Source organism: Lepus europaeus, chromosome 7 (genome assembly GCF_033115175.1).
Source record: "Lepus europaeus isolate LE1 chromosome 7, mLepTim1.pri, whole genome shotgun sequence".
Classification (NCBI taxonomy): domain Eukaryota; kingdom Metazoa; phylum Chordata; class Mammalia; order Lagomorpha; family Leporidae; genus Lepus; species Lepus europaeus.
Window position 1 is genome coordinate 100,710,036 of NC_084833.1, and position 23,938 is coordinate 100,733,973.

Genomic DNA, 23,938 nt, shown 5'->3' on the forward strand with positions numbered 1-23,938 from the left:
TCCTCCTTGCTCATGTTATTAGAAGACTACAAACTGCTCTTGGCTGCGAACTTGGCATACGCTCGTCCTTCTTCTGGGAATGCGTTCCTTCCAGCTGTCCTCAAGGCTCTTCTTTGCTTCCTTCAGGTCTTTACTCATAGATCACCTACCTAGTGAAGCCTTCCTGGATCACCATATTGAAAATTGCAAATAGAAGGTCTGTATTGTGGTGCCATGGGTTAAGCCGCCACCTGCAACCTCAGCATCCCATATAGGAGGGGTTCAAATCCCAGCTGTTCACTTCCCACCCAGTCCCCTGCTAACACACCTGGGAAAGCAGCAGAAGATGGCTCAAGTTCTCAGGTTCCTGACACCTACATGGGAGACCTGTATGTAGTTTCAGACTTCTGGCTTTGGCTTGTCCCTACCCTGGCCATCGCAGGCATTTAGTGAGTGGACCAGTGGATGGACGGTCTCTCCCTCCCTCCCTACTTCCCTCCATCCCTCTCTCTCTCTGTTTCTCTCTCTCTCTCTCTCTCTCTGCCTCCCTCCTTTCTCTGTAACTACCTTTCAAATAATCTTTGTTTAAAATTGCAAACAGGAGCCCCTAGCCTTATACAGTCACCCTAACCCTCACTGCCTGTTTTTGTCCATAATAGTTCTTATTATCATCTAATAAATTGTATTTCTACTTACTGTATGATTTATTAGTACTTTGAGCTTTATAAAAGAAGAGATTTTTGTTTGTTTTGTACACTGCTGTATATAAGTGCCTGAATGTTACATTTAGAACAGTTAGTACTATGTCTAGAATATAATAGTGCTCAAGAAGTAGTTGTAGAATTAGTGAATAGAAAACTGTGTGGCTATCTTGTTCTAAAAGAAGCTAATATAGTGTAAAATTCTATGTCACTCTGGGGCCAGCGCTGTGGCTCAGCGGGTTAACACCCTGGCCTGAAGTGCCGGCACCCCATATGGGCACTGGTTCTAGTCTCGGCTGCTCCTCTTCCTATCCAGCTCTCTGCTATGGCCTGGGAAAGCAATGGAAGATGGCCCAAGTCCTTGGGCCCCTGCACCAGTGCGGGAGACCTGGAAGAAGCTCCTGGCTTTGGATCGGCCCAGCTCTGGCCGTTGTGGCCATCTGGGAAGTGAACCAGCAGATGGAAGACCACTCTCTCTCTCTGTGTCTCTACCTCTCTCTGTAACTCTGTCTTTCAAATAAATAAAACAAATCTTTAAAAAAAAATTCTATGTCACTCAAATTCACCACAGCCTACCCTGGCAATTCTAGTACTAGGAAGATAATTCAAGATCAACCATTTATTCATTCATTGAGTGGTTTGACAAACATATATTATTAGTTAATCCATTGATAGCTATTTATAATGTGCCTACTAGATGCCAAGTCCTTGTTTGGAACTAAGCATGGACAGATGACTCAGACACAACTCCCACCCTGTACAGGGAAGGAGACAAACAAGCAGAAAGCTATGTACAATGCGTAAGTGCTACAACTATGTAGGATGTAATGAGCACAGAATAGGGACACCAAATGCTTCTGGGGTGGAGAAGATTCAGGGAAGGCTGCCTGAGGAGTGGATGCCTGAGCTAACTCTTGAATCAACAGATGAATGATTGTGTGAATGTATTGATGAGAAGGATGGGAGGGGTCCCAGGTGACCCCAGGGTTCCAGAGACTGTACAGAGGATAGCTGTATGGGTGCACATGGAAACTGTAGTTGTTGGAACAGGGGACTGAGAGGGAGGAACAAATACAATTTGAGGGTTTTCCTGGCTGATACCTATCTTCCCCATGAAATATGGAGGGGATTCATCTGTAGGGACTGAGGGAGTAACTAATTGAGATCATTAAAATACAATGAACCATTGGTTTATTACTTTGTGTTGTTTCAAAACCTTAGCTAATGGCTTTTATAAAGTTCGTATTTTTTTAAAAGTTAGTATTTTTTATATCCAAATCTTTGTTTGAAAGAACTCTTCATGAAAGATGAGGGTCACGCATGCTGCATAAATCTCTTAACTGCTTTTGCCTAGTTCCAAGAGCAAGGGTTACCTTTTCTTTTAGAATGCATAAAAAAGAGTTAAGAGAAGTTTTCATTTTCCAGGTTCCTGCTATAATGTTATTCGGGTTCCTCCAGAGAAGGCAGACGTTGGGGAGACGATCCATGGCGCTGAGGTGATATGTTCTATTGCTCCTGCAGAATCGACAAAGCCTTCTTACTACCACAGCTTTGGTGAGTCCAGAGAGAGTGCAGATGACAGTGGCCCTGCCTTATCATTGCAGTAGCACAGAGATTAAATTTGGCAAGTGATGTGTTCACAGTTTGTTACAGTATGGTGATAGCAAGGCCAATGTTGCTTTTTAAGGCCAGTTAAGTTGATTCTGTTTAGTCACCAACTCTTTATATGCTGCTTGAAAGGATATAGTTTCTTTAGCACAAACAATTACTAAAAAGTTGACAGAACTGAAAATTTGTAGTCAACATTGAAGCCCCAAAATAATAACCATACATGAAAATATCTGGAATATAAATATATATATATATATATTTTGGAATTAAAACATAGTTGGCTTTGCTTTTACTCAAACTGTTTCTTTTTTTTAAGAAAGCTTTTATTTAATAAATATAAATTTCATAGGTACAGCTTTTGGTTATAGTGGTTCTTCCCCCCATACCTGCACTCCCACCCCCACTCCTATCCAACCTCCTACTCCCTCTCTCATCCCATTCTTCATTGAATCATTTTTAATTATCTTTATATAAAGAAGATCAACTCTATACTAAGTAAAGATTTCAACAGTTTGCACTCACACAAAGTATAGAGTACTGTTTGAAGACAAGCTTTACCGTTAATTCTCAATAGTACAACTCATTAAGGACAGAGGTCCTACATGGGGAACAAGTACACAGTGACTCTTGTTGATTTAACAACTGACACTCTTATTTATGACATCAGTGATCACCCGAGGCTCTTGTCATGAGCTGCCAAGGCTATGGAAGCCTTTTGAGTCCATAAACTCCATCATTATTTAGACAGGGCCATAATCAAAGTGGAAGTTCTCTCCTCCCTTCAGAAAAAGGTACCTCCTTCTTTGATGGTCCCTTCTTTCCACTGGGATCTCACTCACAGAGACCTTTTGTGTAGGACATTTTTTGCCACAGTGTCTCGGCTTTCCATGCCTGAAGTGCTCTCATGGGCTTTTTAGCCAGATCAGAGTGCCTTAAGGACTGATTCTGAGGCCAGAGTGCTATTTAGGGCATTTGTCATTCTATGAGTCTCCTATGTGGCCTGCTTCTCATGTTGGATCATACTCTCCTTTTTAATTCTATCTATTGTTATTAGCAAACACTTGGTTTTATTTATGTGATCCCTTTGACACTTATTCCTATCGTTATGATCAGTTATGCACTTAGGATGATCATTTTAACTAGTAAGATGGCATTTGTACCTGCCAACTTATTGGGATTTGGAGTCCCCTGGCAAGTTTTTAGCTTTACCCTTAAGCTGTAAGTCTGTGGGAACATGTGTCAAACTGAACATCTCTTCCCTCTCTTATTCCTACTCTTATTTTTTACAGGGATCAATTTTCAATTGGATTTAAACACCTAAGAATAATTATGTGTTAATTAAAGAGTTCAACCAATAGTATTAAGTAGAAAAAGAAAATAGTAAAAAGAATAAAATAATAAGCTGTTCCTTGACTGTCAGGACAAGGGCTGATCAAGTCATTGCTTCTCATAGTGTCAATTTCACTTCTACAGGTTTCCTTTTAGGTGCTCAGTTGTCACAGATCAGGGATGATATTTGTCCCTTTGGGACTGGCTTATTTCACTTAGTATGATTTTTTCCATATTCCTCCATTTTGTTGCAAATGACCAGATTTCATTTTTTTTATGGCTGTGTAGTATTCCATAGAGTACACATCCCATAATTTCTTATCCAGTCTTCTGTTGACTGGCATTTAGGTTGATTCCATGTCTTAGCTGTTGTGAATAGAGCCGCAGTAAACATAGAGGTGCAGATAGCTCTTTTATTTGCCAATTTAATTTCCCTTGGGTAAATTCTGAGGAGTGGGATGGCTGGGTCGTGTGGTAGGACTATATTCAGATTTCTGAATATCTCCGAACTGTCTTCCATAGCGGCATTCTCACCAACAGTGGATTAGGGGACCTTTGTTCCTACATCCTCATCAGCATTTTCAAATTGTTTATTTTCTCTATTTTAAACTGTAACAGTCAAACTGCTCCTGGATCTTTACCCCCAGCACAAATAGCCAAAGGATTAAATGTACAGTTCATAAATGACACTTTAATTTGAATCTTGTTACTTTGTTCCTAAACCAAAAATATTTAGAAAGAAAGTATTTAAAAAATGATAAAAACAAACAGGATGTTCAACCCAAGCTACTCAAAGCAGTTCCTTTTTTTTTTTTTTTATGTCAGAACAGAAAATTTCTATGGCAAATCTGGGAAGTAATGAAGAAGTCTTTTTGGTTGATGCTTGCTTAGGTCAGCAGTAATATGAGGGTACTTCAAAGTGTGTGTGGGAAAATGAGATTCAAAAATGAGTTTATTTTGGTGCAAAGAATTTTGAAATCCATGCATAGGATTTTTTTTTCAATAATATGCATTTTCCACGAACTTTCTGAAAATCCCCTGTAGGCATGGATTTAAAATAAACTTCTTTCCATTGCATTTTCCCATAAACATTTTTAAGTGTTCCTACTATGTCCAGGAACTAGACAACTTTCCATAACAGTTACATTTCAGACAACTCTAGCTTGCCAAATAATATTTTATTGTTTGCTGGAACCTTTTAGGAATGACGAGGAACTACATAATCTTCATTGAACAACCTCTGAAGATGAATCTGTGGAAAATTATCACTTCTAAAATTCGGGGAAAGGCCATTTCAGATGGAATAAGCTGGGAACCACAGTATAATACACGGTTTCATGTGGTGGATAAAAACACTGGACAGGTGCCATATTTTGAGTATATTTATCATGAAAGTGGTTGGACAGAAAGGCAAATTTCCATGTAGTTTATTGTTTACCTTCAGTGGATGTTACTTCCCTAAGACACTCCTAATCAAAGATATTACCCTCTTCTATAGGTAGGGCTGGCTACTTATTAATTAGTATAGTAGGATTTTCTTCTTCTTCTTCTTATTTCTTATTAGGGAACTGTGGGAAATGACTTTATTTTTAATTGTCTGATTCAATTAAAATGGCACGTAGAAACCTGAGCATAGGTTTTTCCGATTCATAATAATTGCAAAAGAAGATACTGTTCATGCAGAGATCTTCTGTAACTTCTACTATGAGACTTTAATGAGTTGCTTCTATGACCTCTTTTTTTTTTTTTTTTTTTTTTTTTGACAGGCAGAGTTAGAGAGTGAGAGAGAGGGAGACAGAGAGAAAGGTCTTCCTTCTGTTGGTTCACCCCCCAAATGGCTGCTACGGCCGGCGTGCTGCGCCGATCCGAAGCCAGGATCCAGGTGCTTCCTCCTGGTCTCCCATGCAGGTGCAGGGAGTACTTGGGCTATCCTCCACTGCCTTCCCGGGCCACAGCAGAGAGCTGGACTGGAAGAGGAGCAACCGGGACAGAACCGGTGCCCCAACCAGGACTAGAACCCGGGGTACCAGCGCCGCAAGTGGAGGATTAGCCTATTGAGCCATGGCGCTGGCTTCTATGACCTCTTGATAAGTTGAATATGATAATCCCACCAAATCAGAGAAATGTTGGTTGAATATCTTGTTGTACATTTGATTAGTGATAGCATTATCGTATTTGTTGACTTTCTGCCTCCCTAAAGACATAGTCTCCTAAATTTACTCTACTTAAGCTTCATTACACAAAAAAAGCTTTAGTAATGAGTGCATTTTTCAAAGAGAGGGTAATTCCTTTATCATAAGCAAACTAAATAGCAGTATTTTCTATTTAACCATGCAGAGTCTAGAATATTTATCTTTCAAAATATTGTTCAATATTTCATAAGGACTTTTAAATTAGTTGTAACTGTTGGTTTATATCAAATAGTCCCAGTTCACTGATCAGTATGAGATGAGATGACTTAAGCAAGCAAATAAGATGCTTAAGTCAAAGCATATTTGCTCCTTCATTCTGGATTCTACTTTTTTGTTGCACCTACTGAACTGACTTGCCATGTAGGAGGAAATCCTTACATGGAAAGGAAAGAGGGGGAACAGGAGTGGGGGGAAGGCAAGGAAGGGAAGTTTCTTTCTCATTGTTTGTGTCCCCCACCCTTCCCACATAGCTTCTTCCAGAGATGTACTACAGTGAACCCTTCGTTACTTTTCATCAAATCAATGCCTTTGAAGACCAGGGCTGTATTGTAATTGACATGTGCTGTCAAGATAATGGAAAAAGCCTAGATGTTTACCAACTACAGAATCTCAGGAGAGCTGGAAAAGGCCTTGACCAGGTAAACATCCCTGACTTTTTAGGAGTTATCCAAATAATCTTGTACTAGACAGAATCTGGCTTTGACTTTGGAATTAACTGCCTCCTTTTTGGCAAAGGAGAGAAACCAGTTTTAAAGCATTGAAGACACAGCCTTGCCATTTATTTATTATTAAAAAATAATTTGAAGTAACTTACTTAATACCTAATAAATAAAAAGCATAGTAAAGGCAGCCAAGAAACATGTTTGGAAGCACTGTGACTAGCTCCTTATTATACTAATACACTAAAAGTATATGCTTAAGTTTCCTGGATGGAATAACAAAATGGAAGCTGGATTGGAAGCAGAGGAGCCAGACTCTAATCAGGCGCTCTGATATGGAATTTGGATGTCCCAAGAGGCGGCTTAACTTGGGTCACAACACTCACTGAAGTCTACTTTTTCCTTAGTATTTACATGCTCTTTTCTATCTTTTTACTTTTACTCTTTCTAAATGTGTACTTCATAAGCAGGATATATTTAAAAAAATCTATTATGCTTCTTGACTATTAATTGGGACATTAGGTGAATCAATTGCTGGTATATTGGGGTTTCAATACGTCATCTTACTATTTTCTTCCTATCAGTGTTAATTTCTGTTTCGTTTTCCTTTCTTGCCTTCTCTGGGTTGGTTGCATATATTTCATAATTTCATTTCCACCCCTTCTCGAATCCTTACTCTCTGCTCACTAGCTTGTTAGTCATAGTTTATTATTCTTTAGCAATTTTTTTGAAAGTTCAACATGCATCCTTGCTTTATCAAAATGTTATGAATTGATTTTTTACTTTTTTGTAGACAACACGAGGATTCTACAACACTTTAACTCCATTTCTTTTACTTCTGATTTATATGCTACTGTTCTTACACATTTTAATTCGCTATTTAATCTGACAAGGCATTGTTATTTTTTTGTTTTATGCATTCACAATTATTCATAGTACCCCATTTGCCTACACCTATACCTTGTTTAATGCTGTTAGTTCCTTTTGACTCTGAGTTTTTTACTGAAATATTTTCTCCTGCTTGAAGAACATCCTTTAATAAACTCAGCCTGATGTTTCAGGCTCCCAAGGGAGCCCGGGTGTTCTCTGTAAGCCACTGTTAGTATAAACTGGATAAACTAGTGGAGTGTAACTCAAGGCCTCACACAGTCCGAGCATCCCAAGAGCCACCCAAGGGTAAGTCATGAAAACTTCTAGAAAGTGTGAAGGGGTTGAACAACCCAGGCCTGCTAAGTTGATCCTCTTCTGCACAACATCTACTCTGATCAAACATGAAGAGGGCACTGGCACTGTGGCACAGTGAATTAAGCTGCCGTCTGCAGCACCGGCATCCCATATGGGCATCAGTTGAGTCCCAGCTGTTCCACTTCTAATCCAGCTCCCTGCTAATGCACCTGGGAAAGCAGTGGAAGATGGCCCAAATCCTTGGGCCCCTGTACCCACATGGGAGACCCGGAAGAAGCTCCTGGCTTCAGACTGGCCCAGCTCCAGCCGTCATGGCCTCCTGGGGAGTGAACCAGGCGATGGAAGACCTCTCTCTCTCTGCCTCTCCCTCTCCCTCTCTGTAATTCTGCCTTTCAAGTAAAATAGATAAATCTTTAAAAAAAAAAAACCTAAAAAGAGAGCACCTTTTTGGTCCTTTAGATCTTTGGTTATGTAGTTAATCGTTTATTTGATGCTAATTAAGTAACAAATATTTTCCAATTTTTTTGTTTGCTTATTATGATTCTTTTACTACTAAAATATAAATTCCATGAGGGTAAAGAGTTTACTTTGTTCACCACTGTATCTCCATTTCAAAAACAGTGCTTGGCCTAAAGTAGGTACTCAACAAATACTAAATAAATGGAAATTATCATTTATGTAATTACAAAGAAATGCCAATAATGTTGATTGGCTCTAACTGGTTAGGATATGCTGTTATCCTATGAATGACAATTTTTACCATCTGCTTCATTTTTCTCTCAACAGGTCTATAATTCAGTAGCCAGATCTTTCCCTCGAAGGTTTGTTTTGCCCTTAAATGTCAGTGTGAATGCCCCTGAGGGGGAGAACCTCAGTCCGTTGTCCTATTCTTCAGCCAGTGCTGTGAAACAGGCTGACGGAAAGGTATGCTATGAATGGACGTTAGACAAGGACTTTGAACTTCAGTGGGGTTGCTTCATCCACTGGGTGTTCCCTACAGTGTTTCATACTCAGTAGGCTTCGTAGCATTCAGATGACAAGAATCACAAAGCCTGGATGGGAAGGAGCACTGTGTTTACCATCTACTTTGTTTTGTTTGTTTTGAAATAGACAAATGCAACTTTCTAATGGTTGTGGGATGTCTAAGCATTTCAGATTGGCCTTGACTGTCCCCACCTTTTAGGTAATTTGAGTAGGCATATTGTTGTAAAGCTGTCAGTTTCTTAGCTTTGGTAGAATAAAAAGCTCATTTTCATCTCTTATGCCATTCTATGAGTGGTTACAAAACCTAATTTTTGTTTTCATATCTTCTAAGTTTTTTTTTTAAATAATTGTTTAAGGGGGAGGGGAAGCATGAGAGAGTACTCCAATTTACTAGTTCACTTCCCAATCGCCCACAATGCCTAGGGCCAGGCCAGGCTAAAAGCAGAAGCCAAGAGTCAAGATCCAGGAATTCACCCCCAGGCTCCCATGTGGGTGGCAGAACTCAACTACTTGAGCCATTATCTGCTGGGAAAGGTGGAATTGGGAGCTGGATCCAGGACTTGAATCCATGTACTGTGATACAGGATGTGGGCATCTTAATTGCTAGGTCAGTTGCTCACCCCCATGATAGTATTTTATGCATTCATACACATGATGAAAGAACAATTTTTAAAAAATCATTTAGAATCTCAGTTTCCAAGCCCTGTTACACATTTTTATAGGATGTTAGCTCTCTCACTGACCTACATAGAATAAGCAAGAATTAAGCAAATAAAAAGCAAATCCTTTTGGCATCTCTTAGATCTGGTGCTCTCATGAAAGTCTGCATCACAAGGACCTAATGGAGGAAGGAGGCATTGAGTTTCCCCAGATCAACTATGGAAAATTCAGTGGCAAAAAGTATCGTTTCTTCTATGGCTGTGGTTTTCGGCATTTGGTGGGGGATTCTCTGATCAAGGTGGATGTGGTGAACAAGACACTCAAGGTGATTAAAATATCTTTCCCTTTCTGAACTTTTCAAAGACCTCTTCTGCTCTTTGAATTAGTTACTGTTTGGTTTAAGGTAACTCTTAGGATTATTTAAGTAGCTTAGCCATCTTTTATTAAGATTAAGAACCACAGAATCACTAAGTTGGAAGTATGTTCCCTCTGGAGAATCTAAATGAATCCAGAGCCCAGAAAAATAATTCTATGCATGATGTTATTTTGGGAGAAATTGTAAGTTGAGATTGTTGGGAAATTATAATTACATAAATTGTGTTAGGTGATGATAGAATCTCGAATTGGAAACCTCCCTCATCCCATTCAACTCACTTAGCCTGATCTTATACTGGAATATTCTATTGATAGCTAAATTCATGCTGGGAGTGACAAAAGCTACAGAAAGCTTCCTGATCACAACTGGTCTTATTATCATATACCTTTTTTTGGGGAACCTTGCAGGTTTGGAGAAAAGATGGCTTTTATCCCTCAGAACCTATTTTTGTGCCAGTACCAGGAGCCAGTGAAGAAGATGGTGGGGTGGTTCTTTCTGTGGTAATCACTCCCAACCAGGTAAATCAATTGATCAATTATTCCTGGCCGTCACTAATCAGGGAGTAAAGTAGCAGTAAAGGCACTTGAGCGTTCTATTTAGTGATGCTGTTAATAGTTTACTTAATTCCAATATGGTACCCTTCACTTCCTCTCCTTACTATTTACTTCTTTATCATAATCTGTATTGTACTATTGTTTTAAAATTCTATTTGTAGGACCATAATACTAATTTGCATTTGCATAGGAATTTGTTATTTACAAACTACTTTCATCATTATTTAGTCATCAAAACAACTTTGTGGGATACTATTTTTACACACATGGAATTTTAACTTAAAGAGGTTGAAAGAGACTTGCATCAGATATCATAGTGGTAAAACCATTCTTTAAATCTACATGTTTTGGCTTCTAGGTAATGTTCATATCACCCTCTGTGACGATTTCAATCAATGGACTTCAAAGTCCAAGGCCATACACCTGGCCTAGTGTCTCAATAATGTTACTTACCATCTGAATTTTTGTTGGGGGCAGTCATGTGGCAAATACATTCACCTTGAGCACGGATTTTGGTCCAAATGAATGTATTCATTATTAATTATTATTCGTGGCTGTCTTGTGTAGGAGTCAGAGGCCTTCTAGGAATTCAGTGGGACAAGCACTGGGATCAATTAGCAATGTCTGCATGGACTTGGGAGGAGTTAGGCCTCGTGATGCACTTGGCACTCCTGTAATTAGATCAGGACAGATCTCAGTTTGCCTTGCAATACTGCCCTTTGAACAGTTCCAAAGTAACACAAAATGGAGGTATTTCTAAGTTGGAAATGTTTCTTAGGAGATTGGGAAGGAGCAAGTATAAGGATCATTAATCAAAGAGTTCCTATGAAGGTCACTGATATAGGCAACTTAATTTCTTTAGGTATGAATCTGTTCAGCCATAATTTCCTTTTCATTCCAGTTTATCATTGTGCAAACATTTCATGAGTAGACAGGTGAGATACTGTGCTAGGTAAGACATAGTCTCTCCTTTAGGAATTTTATAATTCAGTAGAAGAGACAGATTTTCCATGAAAAAAAGAGGAGTTTTCAGTATTGTCTTTCCTTTTCTAGAATGAAAGCAATTTCCTCCTAGTCTTGGATGCCAAGAACTTTGAAGAACTGGGCAGAGCAGAGGTACCTGTGCAAATACCCTATGGATTCCATGGCACCTTCATACCCATCTGATGGGATAACCACAAGAGCCAGGGTTAAAATCAGTACACTTTCTACAAAAGAGAGAAAAAAGGGCATCATAACCTTCCAAACCGTTTGATTTTTACATTACTATTAAAAACAGAATTCATGAGACGACTATGGTTTTATCTTTTCTTGAGGCTTTTCCTTGAAATCATTAAGCAAGTGTTGACACAACCTGTTGCACAGAGTATCAATGTACATTTATTGGCTATATCTTTCTTTAGATAACAGTAAGTATGCATAAAGAGAAACTAAAACTGTGTCATTGCCACCATCAGACTGTAAGGTAACAGAGGTCCTGGGAAAGCACAAGCAATTTCAGACTTGGAGTACTGGTCTCATAGACATCTTCTCCTTTCCATCACAGCCATCTTTACCCTGGAGGCTTCTAAACTGGCTGTTTACAGCAGACACTACTGCAGACCACCCACAACCACTCCCCCTTCCCCAGCTCAGCCTTGAGTGGAGGCTGTTTTGAGGGATATCACTAATCAGGCATTTTATCTCTTCAGGTGTGTAGCTCTTCAGGGACTGATGAAAAGCCAGTAGTTGGGCAACAGGTGGCACTAGAGACCACATAATCTCTATATTTCTAAACCTCACCAGTTTTCACCAATAGCCAGAAGCTGCCACTTCAACCACACTCCTGCCCACACCCTCAAAATCCTTTGTTCCCTTTCCTTTCAGTAACACCCTTGCCTCCTGACTGAACTCCAACCCTGCACCCGTCGATAACCCTATTCCCAAATAAAGTTACATTCTCAGGTACTTCGGGTTAGGACTTCAGCATAGGAATTTTTCTTAGGGGGACACAGTTCAATCCGTAAGCCATAAATGGTCAGTGATGACCAGATGGTGAAACTGGTGAGTATCTTTAAATAGGATTACCTTTAATAAGACAACTTAGCATAAGAACTCTGCATATGCAATGAAATATTTTAGTAGGAGACTAAGCAACTTCTTAGAAATACCTTCTGTCCTTTCACCTTCTGATTCTTTAAACTGTTTTTGGAAGGAGAAATATTTGTGTAACAATGATTTCTAGACAGTATTTATCTAATATAATCAATTCCTGGGAAATATTGTTTCTATTCTGAGTGACCCTGGATAAATAGTTCGTTTATCTGGGCCTGTGTTTTCTCATCTATTAAGTGAGAGGAATGAAGTAGTATCTATCTCAACAATCTATAAAAGTTTATAACTCTATTTATTTATTTGAAAGGCAGGCTTACAGAGGGAGAGAGGCAGAGACAGAGAGAGATATCTTCCATCTGCTGGTTTACTCCTGAAATGGCCACAATGGCCACAGCTGGGCCAGATCGAAGCCAGGAGCTTTATCCAGTTCTCCCATGTGAGTGCAGGGGCCCAAGGACTTGGACCATCTTCTGCTGATTTCCAGGTATATTAGCAAGGAGCTGGATCAGAAGTGGAGCAGCCGGGACTTGAACTGGTGCCTATATGGAATACCAGTGCTGCAGGCCATGGATTAACCTGTACCATAGAGCTGGCCCCAGGTTTATAATTGTTTAAAGGTCTTTTTAAAAATAACCCAATGAGGGACATGAGACAAAGATTTGAAAATGTTTGTCTATATGACATTAATAATTTAATGCACAACAAACAATGAGGGTACTTTAAAAAGTTTGTGGAAAAATAGAATTAAAAGATACTTGGTACAAAAAATTTTCAAATTCATGCTTTTTTTTTTCATTTTCATAATCTCCATTTTCTATTAACTTTTGAAGACCCTGTGTGTGTAGCTAGAGATAGGAAACAATTCAGAGAAATCACCAGTGAATTCTGTCTTGGCCCTGCCATCTGCAAAGTTCTTGAAGAAGATAAGCAAACAACAGTCCTCTTAGCATTCCGTGCTTTGAGATCAGAGCCATTTAGATGCAGTCCCCACTTCACTCATACAACACTTACTAGCTTTGTGCTCGCTCCTTTGTCTCAGAAGGCTGGCTTCTATTAAGAGCCGCCATAAAGTTCCCAGATGGACATGTGCTGGCACGGTAGCCCCCACATCCCTCACTTTCCAGTCCTTATATTACTAAACCACTCCCAAGATTTTTACTTTCCTTTCCTTAATGCACAAGAAACGACTTATCCTGCTCTTCATTTGATTTTTTTTTTTTTTTTTGTCATGGACAATGCCAAGCTCTCCTCCCCAGGGCCTGCTGCAGTGCCAGCCACAGGGTAGGTGTGTAATAAATACTTAATGAAAGAATGAATGGAGGCAAGAGGGGACACGTTGTGAACCTTCTTCGTGAGTAGATGTGAGGAAACGGGATCTTCTCCCTCCAGGGTGTCTCCACTGGCTTACACGTGTGGATGGTTGCGTGTTCACACTATACCAACCCACAGGGATACCTGGGGTCCATGCCCGCTGGGGGATGATGAGGACGGCTGTAGGAGTCCCCACGTGGTCCTACGGGCGCTCTCAAATTCCTGCCCCTTATATGCTGTAAGTAGACGGTGGTCCTAGGATGTAGAGCAAGCAGCGTCCGGAGTCTGCTATTTTAACTGAGCCAAGGCTTTCCAGGAGCGGGAGAGGAAGTTCAACGAGGTCACTCCAGGACCCAACGCGTACCCACGGCGGCCCTGACCGCGTGGCGTGGCCTCAGGACGCCAAGTCCCCACCCACGCTGGCTGCGCGCTCCAAGGTTTGCCTAACTCATCGAACTCCCGCTACCCGGAGAGAGCGAGCGCGCGCGCGCCAGGGACGCCCCGGGCCGGGATTGGCTGCAGCCCAAACCGGGGCGCGCTTCCGGGGCAGCACGAGCCCGCACTGCGCAGCCGCAGAGGGAGGCGGCGCCGGCCGAAGGGCGTGGGCCTGGAAGACCATGAGCACGGCGGGCTCGGGCGGTCGCCGCCGGGCGCGGGTGTCCCGCTTGGTCTCCTTCAGCGCGAGCCACCGGCTGCACAGGTGGGGAGGGCCCCACAGGTGGCCAGAGGCGGGCGCTGGTCCCGCCGGAGAGCGCCCAGGGGCGGGGCCGGGAGGCGTGCCTACGTGCGCGCGCCCGAGACCTTGGGTGGGGCCGCGCCGACCGCGGGGTGGCCGCTCAGTGACGTGGCCCGGCGCTAGAGCCGGCCGAGGGGTCTGCTGGGTAACCGGGCCGGCTGACAGGGGGACGCCCTGGGTCCTGGAGCCAGGGGCTTTAGTCCGCTCTCCCAGAGGGCGGCCGTCAAGTTCAGCGAGGTAACCTCGCCCAGATCACCCTGTACCTGGCAAGTTGGCCAAAATATGTCATGAGCACAGCTACTGCGTCGAGGAGAATTAATTACACGGCACGTCTGACCAGAGTTAAGATGAGCTTATATATTCAGTTTCCTAAGCCTGCAGAGCAGTTGGGAAAATTTGAACCCTAAGCAAGTTTGATTTTATTTTCATTTTGTTGGAAACACACACACAGCACGAGCAAGGGAGCCCTTCCATCTGCTGGTTCACCAAATGCCTGCAACAGCCAGGGCTGGGCCAGGCCAGAGCCAGGACCTCCACCCCGGGATCCAACCTTCTCGTGGGGACCTAAGGACGTCCATCACCTTCTGCCTCCCAGAGTGTGCGTTAGAAGGAAGCTGAATGGAGAGCAGAGGAGCCGATGATGCGGGATGTGTTCCCACCCTCCCCTTACTTAAGAGTTGAGAGTTTTAGTGCTCACTAGCAAGCTCCACTTTCAGTCCCCATTTTTCTTGTCTGAGAAATGATAATTATTTCTGTCATTTCTTTTTTTAAAATATTTATTTATTTGAAAGGTAGAGTTACAGAGAGAGAGAGAGAGAGAGAGCACCTCCATGGGCTAGTTCCCTCCCCAAATGGCCACAGCAGCTGGAGCTACGCCGATCTGAAGTCAGGAGCGACGAGCTGGGAGCTTCTTCCGGCCCAAGGACTTGAGCCATCTCCACTGCTTTCCCAGGCGCATTAGTAGGGAACTGGACCGGAAGTGGAGCTGTCTGGTCACAAACTAGCACTCATATGGGATGCCAGCACTGTAGGTGGCAGCTTTACCTTATTCACCACAGCCCTGGCCTCTTCGGTCATACTTCTATAACAGGAGTCATCCATTCACTCCCTGGACAAGCGTTTGTTTCATGCTTGTGAAGCCTTGTGCTAGGTAACAGGAATGCTACTGTGATCCACACAGCTTGTCACTGCCCCTGTTTGCATTCTGACCCATTTTGTGGAGAGTACAGTGAGAGGATTTTGTGCTAAAGCTTTGTGAACTGTAGCACTCTATGAAAAGTAGGAGGAGGTAGGAATAATAAAGTTGATCTCTAAATGAAAGAGGGGAAGCTCAAACATGACAGAGTGGTCAGGCCCCATAGAAGACATGAAGCTCACTGGGTGATAGGTACAAGAGTCCATTCAGTAGGGAGCAGGGATTTGGGGCCATGGTTAAGCCACCACTTGGGATGCCTGCATCCATTTTGAGGTGTCTTGTTCAAGCCCAGACTCTACTCCTGATTCCAGCTTCCTGCCAATGCATACCCTGGGAGGCAACAGGTGATGGCTCAAGTGCTTGGGGAGGTAACTGTGGATGAGAGATCTGTTTTTGTCTCTCTCTGTCTCTTTGCCTTTCAAATAAATACAATAAATAGCAAAAAATGTTTTAAATTCACTCAGGAAATCGTTTTCTTTCTGGAATAACAGCTAAATGTTGTGTTTTAAAAATTTCACTTAATTTGAAATCCTCAATGGAGTGATTAAATTTTCAGTAGGCAATAGTTGTAACATAGTAGAGAGAGCTCATTAAAGAGGAGATTCAGCTCCTGTAATTTTTTTTTTCCAAGAGAAATGAGAGTTTTTGGCTTGAGGACAAAATCTTGTATTTATCATTAGGTGCTTTTGTTTCCTTCTGCACCTGCCTTTTACATAGTAGGTACTCAGTGTTTACTGAAATGCAACAAGAAGAACCATGTATAGATCAGCTGTAGGAATTTGCTGTGGGAAAGGGGGGTTGAATTGAAGATTTGCTCATACTAATTTGTACAGTACAGTAGTCCAATTAGGGAGCATACACTGGTTCGTGACATATAGCTGAGGAATGAAATCAAAATGATTTATGACTCCCCACTTGGTGAGCTAAAGCAATAAATTGAAAAACTTTTCTAAAGACTAGAGTGATGATAAATACAAGGAACAGAGAAAGGAACTGCAGGTCTGAATGTGTCTTTTTTTTTTCCTTTTTTTGTCAGCAACTCTCTGAGTAATGAAGAAAACTTGAAACTGTTTGGGAAATGCAACAATCCCAATGGCCATGGACACAATTACAAAGGTAAGAGAAAGGCTGACACAATTACAAAGGTGAGCTAAAGGCTGATGAAATTGTAGCCCTTCAGTAAGAGCAAAAGGTGTTCAGCAGATCCAGGTGGGATGAGTACAGCGGAGTGAGAATGCTTGGAGCCTTCACAGTGAGGCATCTGTGGCCTTGGCAGGGTGTGTCCAGCACAATGAATGGTTTAAAGACTTCTTTCCCTGGGCGTAGAGTGTGTATTAAAAAATGTTTTTTGACCCTGTGTTTTCTTCTGATTAGGTATGGCTGAAGCTAATATTACAATTAGATTATGTTCTTTGAGTAAATATTGACTGACAAAAGAGAATATTTCCAAGAAATGTACTGTGTGGCAGAAAAGTGGTTGGATTGGAAACTTTGCCAGCATTCCAAGGAAGTAATTTGTGTAGGGATTTTAAAAAAAAAAAAAGTTTTTTTGAGATATAGTGGATGCTGCAAATAGCAACCGTGGGAGCCACATAGTGTAACAGCGTGGGTGTGCTGACAGAACCAGACCAGACAGGGTGTCAGAGGATCAGGGTATCTGGCTTGGTTCCTGATCCTTCCTTTATCTGTGATACCGTTCAATGTCAGTGCACTCACTTACCATGTAGTACCTGATGGTGTCTGTGTAGAGCTGAAAACAATCGTTTGTAAAACTTGCTAGTTTGTAAAGCTCTGGTCATCAGGATTTTTCAAATAGTTCATACAAGTGCTTGTTAATTTACAGAGCGTTATGGTGAACTGTGCATATGTTCATGTGAGTAAGGAGACGAGTTTAAGGCCTAACAGTAGGTTTTGCTTTCTCACAAAGTACGGCCCAGCCCCTCTCTTATTGTCCTGCGTCTCTGGGTGCGGCCGTCTGGCTGCCCCTCTCTCTGCCTTCCTGCCCACCTGCTACACTACCTATGGTTACTCCTAACTGCACACTGTGCTCCACGTGGCTCCTGGCCTGCTCTCTGGCTGGACCCAGCTTAGGCTTCTAAACTCCTCTCTTCCCTTAACCGAAGCCCTCCCTTTCCTGTGTATTTCTCACACTGAATAAATGCTAAAAACTTAAACAGGAAAAAAGAAAATGAAAAGAGAGTGTTGCCCAGAACTGGACTAGTTTGGTGCATAGCTTGTCTGCTCTGCATGTTTTCTACTTCCCTAGTCAGAGTGCCAGAAGCATCCCTGTCCTCCCTGGTGCCTCCACGTCATAAGCAGAATTTATACCCTTCTTGACCTTGGCTAATTTCCTCTGATTAGCTAAGCACCTACTAAGCTCTTCTGTCTTGGTTGAGTTTTGTTTTGGTTGATGAAAAGTTTTTAACTAAAAGAAAATGTAAGTCTTGCTTTGGGGTGGGGGGCAAGGACCTAATTCTTTATGTTGCTGACTGTGCTGTGATGTTAATCTGTTGAAAGTCATGCTGGTTTTTTGGTGTTTTGTTTTCTTTCCCATAGTTGTGGTGACAGTACATGGAGAGGTACGTGCTGAAAATATTTGTGTGGTGTGTGCGTATTGCTGGGCCCTCTTTCAGCCAACGCGGTGGATTCTCTGTTGAGAACTAATCTTCCAATCAGTATTGCTTCATTGTTGGCCTTTGTGCGTGGTGAGCTGCTTCCATTCCAGGCCCTCCTCTCCCCAAGTGCTGTCTTCTGTGTGCTCACTGTGACAGGTGGAAGAGCTGTCTGATGAACAGGATGCCTGAAGTACGTGGTGCTTCTGTGCTGAGATGGTTTCTTTTGGGCCCAAGGCCACTGTGGGCACAGTCTCTGCATATCGCACAGCCTGTAATGATTTGCCGGAAGTTTAAATATGGAGAGCCTATTAAAGTAACATTCACCTCGTTTTATTCTTCAGATTGATCCCGTTACGGGAATGGTTATGAATCTGACTGAACTCAAGAAATACATGGAGGTAATGCCATCTTAAGTACTTACTAAATGCTGTCCCCGAAGTAGTGTTTGACGGCCCCCTTTTCAGCTCCCCAGCCAGTTCAGTTGTCTTTTGAGGTTCCATGACCTCATGTGTAGACTTGGGTATGGGAACTGGGAAGTAGCTGGAGGAACTATTCTTGTGGGCTTCTAGCATGGTTGGGTGACTTATTGGAAATGATTCACAGTTGAGTCAGTGATGGGAAGACGTGTAATGTGCTTGCCCTGTGTTCCTTGTTGGAATATATAGATTTCCTCCATTTGACAAATTCTACCCGTCTTTTAAGACCTAACCTTCTCTTGGAAGCTTTCTGTTCCTTATCTAAATGTTCCTTGTGCCTTTGTCATAGATTTTAACACCCCCTCCCCCTTTTTCATTCACTCTGACTTTATTTTAATATCACAGGAGCAGTTTATCACAGAGAAAACATGTAGAAAAGTGCTCAGTAAAGAACTCACTGATTGTGTCATTCTACGAGACTTTAGAGATTATCTGCACCAGCTTCTTCATTCCATAGATTAAGATTGAGAAATGAGAACAATTAACTGACTTGCCCCAGGGTGTCTGCAAAGTTGGCAGTAGATTTCTTTCCTTTTAGGTCTTTTTTTTTCTTTTGAAAGGCAGAGAGACAGAGACTGACAGAAATCTTCCATCTGATAATTTACTCCTTATATGGTACAATAGCCAAGGCTTGGCCAGGTTGAAGCCACGAGCCTGGAACTCATTTTGGGTCTCCTACCTGGATGGCAAAACCCCAAGTACTTTGAGCCATCACCTGCCTCCCAAGATACTCATTAGTAAGAAGCTGGATAGGAAGCAGAGCCAGGACTTGAACCCAGGCACTCTAATATTGTTCCAGAAAAATGATTTTATTAATAATCATTACTTCTTTCATATTACCTGTCCATATATTCAACCTGTCTACTTTGTATCAGTTTTTGAGCAAAGTACTAGGAATGCAAAGGTGAATTAGAGGTAGCCCCTAGAGCCTGTACATTGCTTTTTCTAGGAGGTAAAGGATAGTAAGTGTTCATTAACTGTTAGCTGAAGAAATGGGCAAGGGAATGTGAACACAATTCTTTAGGAAAGTTATGAAGACAGGATGTTTTGGTTTCCTGGGGACATAGAATTTGTATATACAAAGTGTTGTATATACAAGGTGACAATATGAGAGGTCTCAACAAACATGTGATTGAATGCAGAGGAGGGATTCTCTACTTTTGCCCACTTTTATTGGCCTGAGGACACCACACACCATCCTCAGTAAAAGTGGCTCACCGTGGCGTCCAGAAGGAGGGTAGAAAGGGCCCTGTGGAAGAGGCTTCGGTGGGAGAGTTGGGACTGGAACTGAAGAGATTTGCTCAATACCTATGTGGAATGTCCTTCATTTGATCTATTTTTTTTTTTAATGATTCTAGTTTTGCTGAAGAAATTCCTACTACTATCATTGTTAACATACCTTTCTTGAAACCATATCACAAGGAAAGTTAGATTGTTTCACAAATGCTTAGACTCTACAATAGCTGAAAGTAAAAACCTAGAAACAATATGGCAGTTACAGTTTGCTCAGGACAAGGGAAGCATTGTTAGTGTAAGTAAGCATTGAGAAGTAGTGGTCTTTCCATATGTATATTGTTTCTTCTAAGAGCCCCAAGATCATTCTTAAGTCATTCTTCTAGCAGAAATTTAGAGGTCCTTCTGGAGTATAGTAGTAGTTGTGGACAGCTCTATAGAGTAACACTCCTTGGATCTTTATCCATTGTCCCGTAAGGGAGACTGTTATGGAAAAGTGTTCCTGGTAACTTTTTGGACAGAATTCAGGAAGTGTTCAACTGATTCCGAAGTAAGAGGTCTTATAAGAAAGAACCAGGAGTGCTCCTCTACTCTTGGGTGTCTCACCTCTTTCAGTTCAGTGGCGAGGATGACTAATCATTACAGAGAGCTCGACTTGACTTTATCTGACAACTGTAAACTTTCTAAGATGGCTTTGTAAGTCACGGGTATGATATTTAACAAGTGTTGAGTTGGTGGTGAAATGACAGGGTGAGGTTTAGAGGTGTGGGTGGGACACCTGGGGATTTGGGTCCAAAAGAGACTCAGTGATTTTCCCCTCTGTCCCTAGGAGGCGATTCTGAAGCCCCTGGATCATAAGAATCTGGACCTGGATGTGCCGTACTTCACAGGTGTTGTGAGGTGGGTGTCACGGTCCTGTCTTACGTGGATAGAGAGAAGAATTGACTTTAATGTTTTATTGATTGCTGTGTGGTTTCTGAAGTTTTTATTTAATGCTCTCTTTCAAAACTAGAATTTCTGTTCTCTGTAAATTTTGTTTATTTGCATTTCGAACTTTTATCTTTTTTTTTTTTTTTCTTTTCCTACAGCACAACAGAAAATGTAGCTGTTTATATCTGGGAAAACCTCCAGAAACTTCTTCCTGTGGGAGTTCTTTATAAAGTGAAAGTGTATGAAACTGACAATAACATTGTTGTCTATAAAGGAGAATAGCTCTGAGGGAGTAGCACTGTAGAAAGACGAATTTCTTCCCGTATTTGAACAAGACCGTAATCCCTTGGAATATTAAGCAGTTGCCACATAATTGTTGCACTTCCATACAGTGTCCTGAGATTCCTGATTTGTTGAAATCCTTGTTAGAGCTGTTTTAAAACCAAACTTGTAGTGTATCCTAAATATAACTTAACAACAAGTCCTTTATCTGTAAATTAAAAATCACTTCATTTTTAGCAAAATATTTAAGGTGGAATTATTAGAAAGTAAAAGGAATCTATTTCTGTTGTTTTTTCCATTATCTCATTTTTAGTATCATCTTTTCTTGGTATCATAGAAATGATAAAAATGTTTTAAGATTCACCTAACACCGGGTGAATCCTATAAAATATAAAATTCTGGGGCTGGCATTGTGGTGGTGCAGGTTAAGCCTCTGTCTTCTGCGATGCCGGCATCCCATATGGACAGTGGTTCTAGTCCCGGCTGCTCCACTTCTGACCCAGCTACCTGCTAATGGCCTGGGAAAAGCAGTGGAAGATGGCCCAAGTGCTTGGGCCCCTGTACCTATGTGGGAGACCCAAGGAAAGCTCTGGGCTCCTGACTTTGGCCTGGCCTACCCCTGGCCATTACAACCATTTAGGGAGTGAACCAGTGGACAGAAAATCTCTTTCTCTCTGTCTCTCTTCCTCTCTCTGTAACTCGGCCTTTCAAATAAATAAAAAACAAATCTTGAAAAAAAAAAAACAAAACACAGATGACCACCCAAATCTGGAAACAGTATATAGACTTTATTTTTTTTTAATAAACACTGTTTATTTTAGGTTTTTATTTATTTATTTTATGTATTGGAAAGGCAGAGCAACCGAGAGGGAGAGGGAGAGAAAGAGAGTGAGCAAGTGCATCTGTTGGTTCACTCCCAAGTGCTTGCAATGCCTGGGGCTGGGCCACACCAAAGCCAGGAGTCAGGCACTCCATCCAGGTTGCCCATGTGAGTGGCATGGACCTAAGTACTTTAGAGGTCACCTGCTGCCTCCCAGAATCTGCATCAGCAGGAAGCTGAATTGGAAGCAGAGAGGGACTCGAATCCTGTCACTCTGATAAGAGTTGTGAGTCTCCCAAGCAGTGTCTCTATGGCTGCTGTGTCACAATGCCCAACCCAAAATATTTACTAGATTGTGTTTGCTTGATTGGGCCTTCTAGAGTGTGCTAAAGGCACACGTTCATTCAGTGAAAATTAGGCACAGACGTCATCTGAGCCCGTGCGTTGCAGATACGTGGACAAAGACTGTTGGAGATGCTGCTTTAGTGCCCATAGTTCATTGCAGTTTGCACAACTTGCTGAGCTATGATTTCTGGTGGGGAAAACACGTCATGGAATATCGGTAAACTACTTGTATACATTTGTCTAGATTTCCAGACCTTAGGGCTACTTGAATGATTTTAGCTCAGAAGAACGCAGAGTCATCACTTATTTTGTGCTTGTTAAAGTAGTGAAAATGAAATTGATCTACCACTGTAAAGCGTTTCTTTTTACAGTTTTTCCTAATTGATTCATTTTGTTCCTGATTATTAAACTTACCTGTATGAGCTGAGCTGTATTCTTAGCATTCATCTCTGGTATCTTTTTTCTTCATGACTAAATCTACAAGGATATACTTGCTTGTTTTGCACAAAGAACTGTTTTCTCTGTGTGCTCATTTGTATTCTAAACTTCTTAATACAGGTTTTTATTCTCTCCACATAGCCACTGGTACACATGAGTTTTCAAAATGTTGTTGCCTGAAAATAATAAAAGGACTTAAAAACGGTGAATAATATTATAGAGAAATTTATGAGGGAATAGATAGATTTTTATTTTGAAAAATTAGTAGCTACAGGAACTTCATTATATATTTTGACAGTAATTCAAGGCCCATATAATCAAATTCGAGTGTGTTTTAGTTATCCATCACAATTTTTATGTGATTTATGTAGATTATTTGGTATTGATTACTTGAAAGACAAGATTGCTGTTATTAAGGCATGTGACAAGATTGCTGTTATTAAGGCATGTGATGTTTTAATTCCAATAAATAGCATGCAAGGTAGGTATTGTTCCCATTTGACACATGAGAGAATTAAAATTGAGAGTTTAAGCTATTTGTTAATGATCACTCAGCAAGCAAATTAAAGACGGGGTATTGAGCAGTCAGGGGTTTTGAATCCAAAACACAGACGGAAAAGGGACAATCTATGTATATTTCCAGATTTTTAGAATTGCCCACTTTTGCATATCTGATATATTGGGAAAACATTTTTCATAGTAACATTGAAACTCTAGGTGTTTGTTTCTTATGAATCGATTCAAGAGAACTTTTTAATTTCTACTTCCTGTCTTTAGTAGAATAAGAATTCTGTGTATTTGTTTATCTGTCTGATTAGTCTGTAGACTGAATGAGGGAGTGAGTGAGTAGGTGAGTGAATGGTTGGCAGGACCAAGGATAGAATATGGGTGATTTTCTTCTCTCCTTAGAGTCTGCTATTATACTGTATCAAGCTATATTATAATTATCACTTTAACATTATTTTTTTTTCTACACTGAATTTCTCCTGGGCAAGGTCTTTATTCTAAAAAAATAGCTGATAAATGGCGCTCAATATTGTTTTGTTAAGTAAATGAATGGCATATTGGCAAAAACTGATGAAATTATATAGTGGTTTTTTTTTTTTTTTTTTTTTTTGACAGGCAGAATGGACAGTGAGAGAGAGAGAAAGGTCTTCCTTTTGCCGTTGGTTCACCCTCCACTGGCCGCCGTGGTCAGCGCGCTGTGGCTGGCGCACCGCGCTGATCCGAAAG

At 41.3% G+C, this 23,938-nt stretch overlaps 2 protein-coding genes across 3 annotated transcripts in view; both read left to right on the forward strand.

Moving 5' to 3' along the window:
* BCO2 (beta-carotene oxygenase 2) overlaps positions 1 to 11,523 on the forward strand; it is a 35,583-nt gene extending 24,060 nt beyond the window's left edge. The window contains exons 6-12 of the mRNA XM_062197021.1: positions 2,106 to 2,234; positions 4,823 to 4,983; positions 6,283 to 6,450; positions 8,443 to 8,580; positions 9,443 to 9,625; positions 10,084 to 10,194; positions 11,284 to 11,523. Of these exons, the coding sequence (XP_062053005.1) occupies positions 2,106 to 2,234; positions 4,823 to 4,983; positions 6,283 to 6,450; positions 8,443 to 8,580; positions 9,443 to 9,625; positions 10,084 to 10,194; positions 11,284 to 11,397 (1,004 nt within the window). The 3' untranslated portion in view covers positions 11,398 to 11,523. The remainder of the gene's footprint in view (positions 1 to 2,105; positions 2,235 to 4,822; positions 4,984 to 6,282; positions 6,451 to 8,442; positions 8,581 to 9,442; positions 9,626 to 10,083; positions 10,195 to 11,283) is intronic.
* Positions 11,524 to 14,193: 2,670 nt separating this feature from the next.
* On the forward strand, positions 14,194 to 22,988 carry PTS (6-pyruvoyltetrahydropterin synthase). Of its 2 annotated transcripts, XM_062197023.1 has the most exons (6): positions 14,195 to 14,335; positions 16,603 to 16,682; positions 18,123 to 18,145; positions 18,523 to 18,579; positions 20,720 to 20,790; positions 20,979 to 22,987. In XM_062197023.1, the coding sequence occupies exons 1-6, from the start codon at positions 14,253 to 14,255 to the stop codon at positions 21,100 to 21,102; spliced, it is 438 nt and encodes a 145-aa protein (XP_062053007.1). In that variant the 5' UTR covers positions 14,195 to 14,252; the 3' UTR covers positions 21,103 to 22,987. The 2 variants fall into 2 exon arrangements, with proteins under 2 accessions (XP_062053006.1, XP_062053007.1); XM_062197022.1 differs by lacking the exon at positions 18,123 to 18,145 and having other exon boundaries at positions 14,194 to 14,335; positions 16,603 to 16,711; positions 20,979 to 22,988.
* Positions 22,989 to 23,938: the final 950 nt, after the last annotated feature.

Bases quoted from the DNA above. Each gene is read 5' to 3' on its own strand.
- PTS (XM_062197022.1), top strand. From the start codon at position 14,253: ATGAGCACGGCGGGCTCGGGCGGTCGCCGCCGGGCGCGGGTGTCCCGC. The intron at 16,712-18,522 runs GTGAGCTAAAGG...TTTATTCTTCAG, and splicing joins AGGCTGACACAATTACAAAG to ATTGATCCCGTTACGGGAAT. The intron at 20,791-20,978 runs GTGGGTGTCACG...CTTTTCCTACAG, and splicing joins TACTTCACAGGTGTTGTGAG to CACAACAGAAAATGTAGCTG.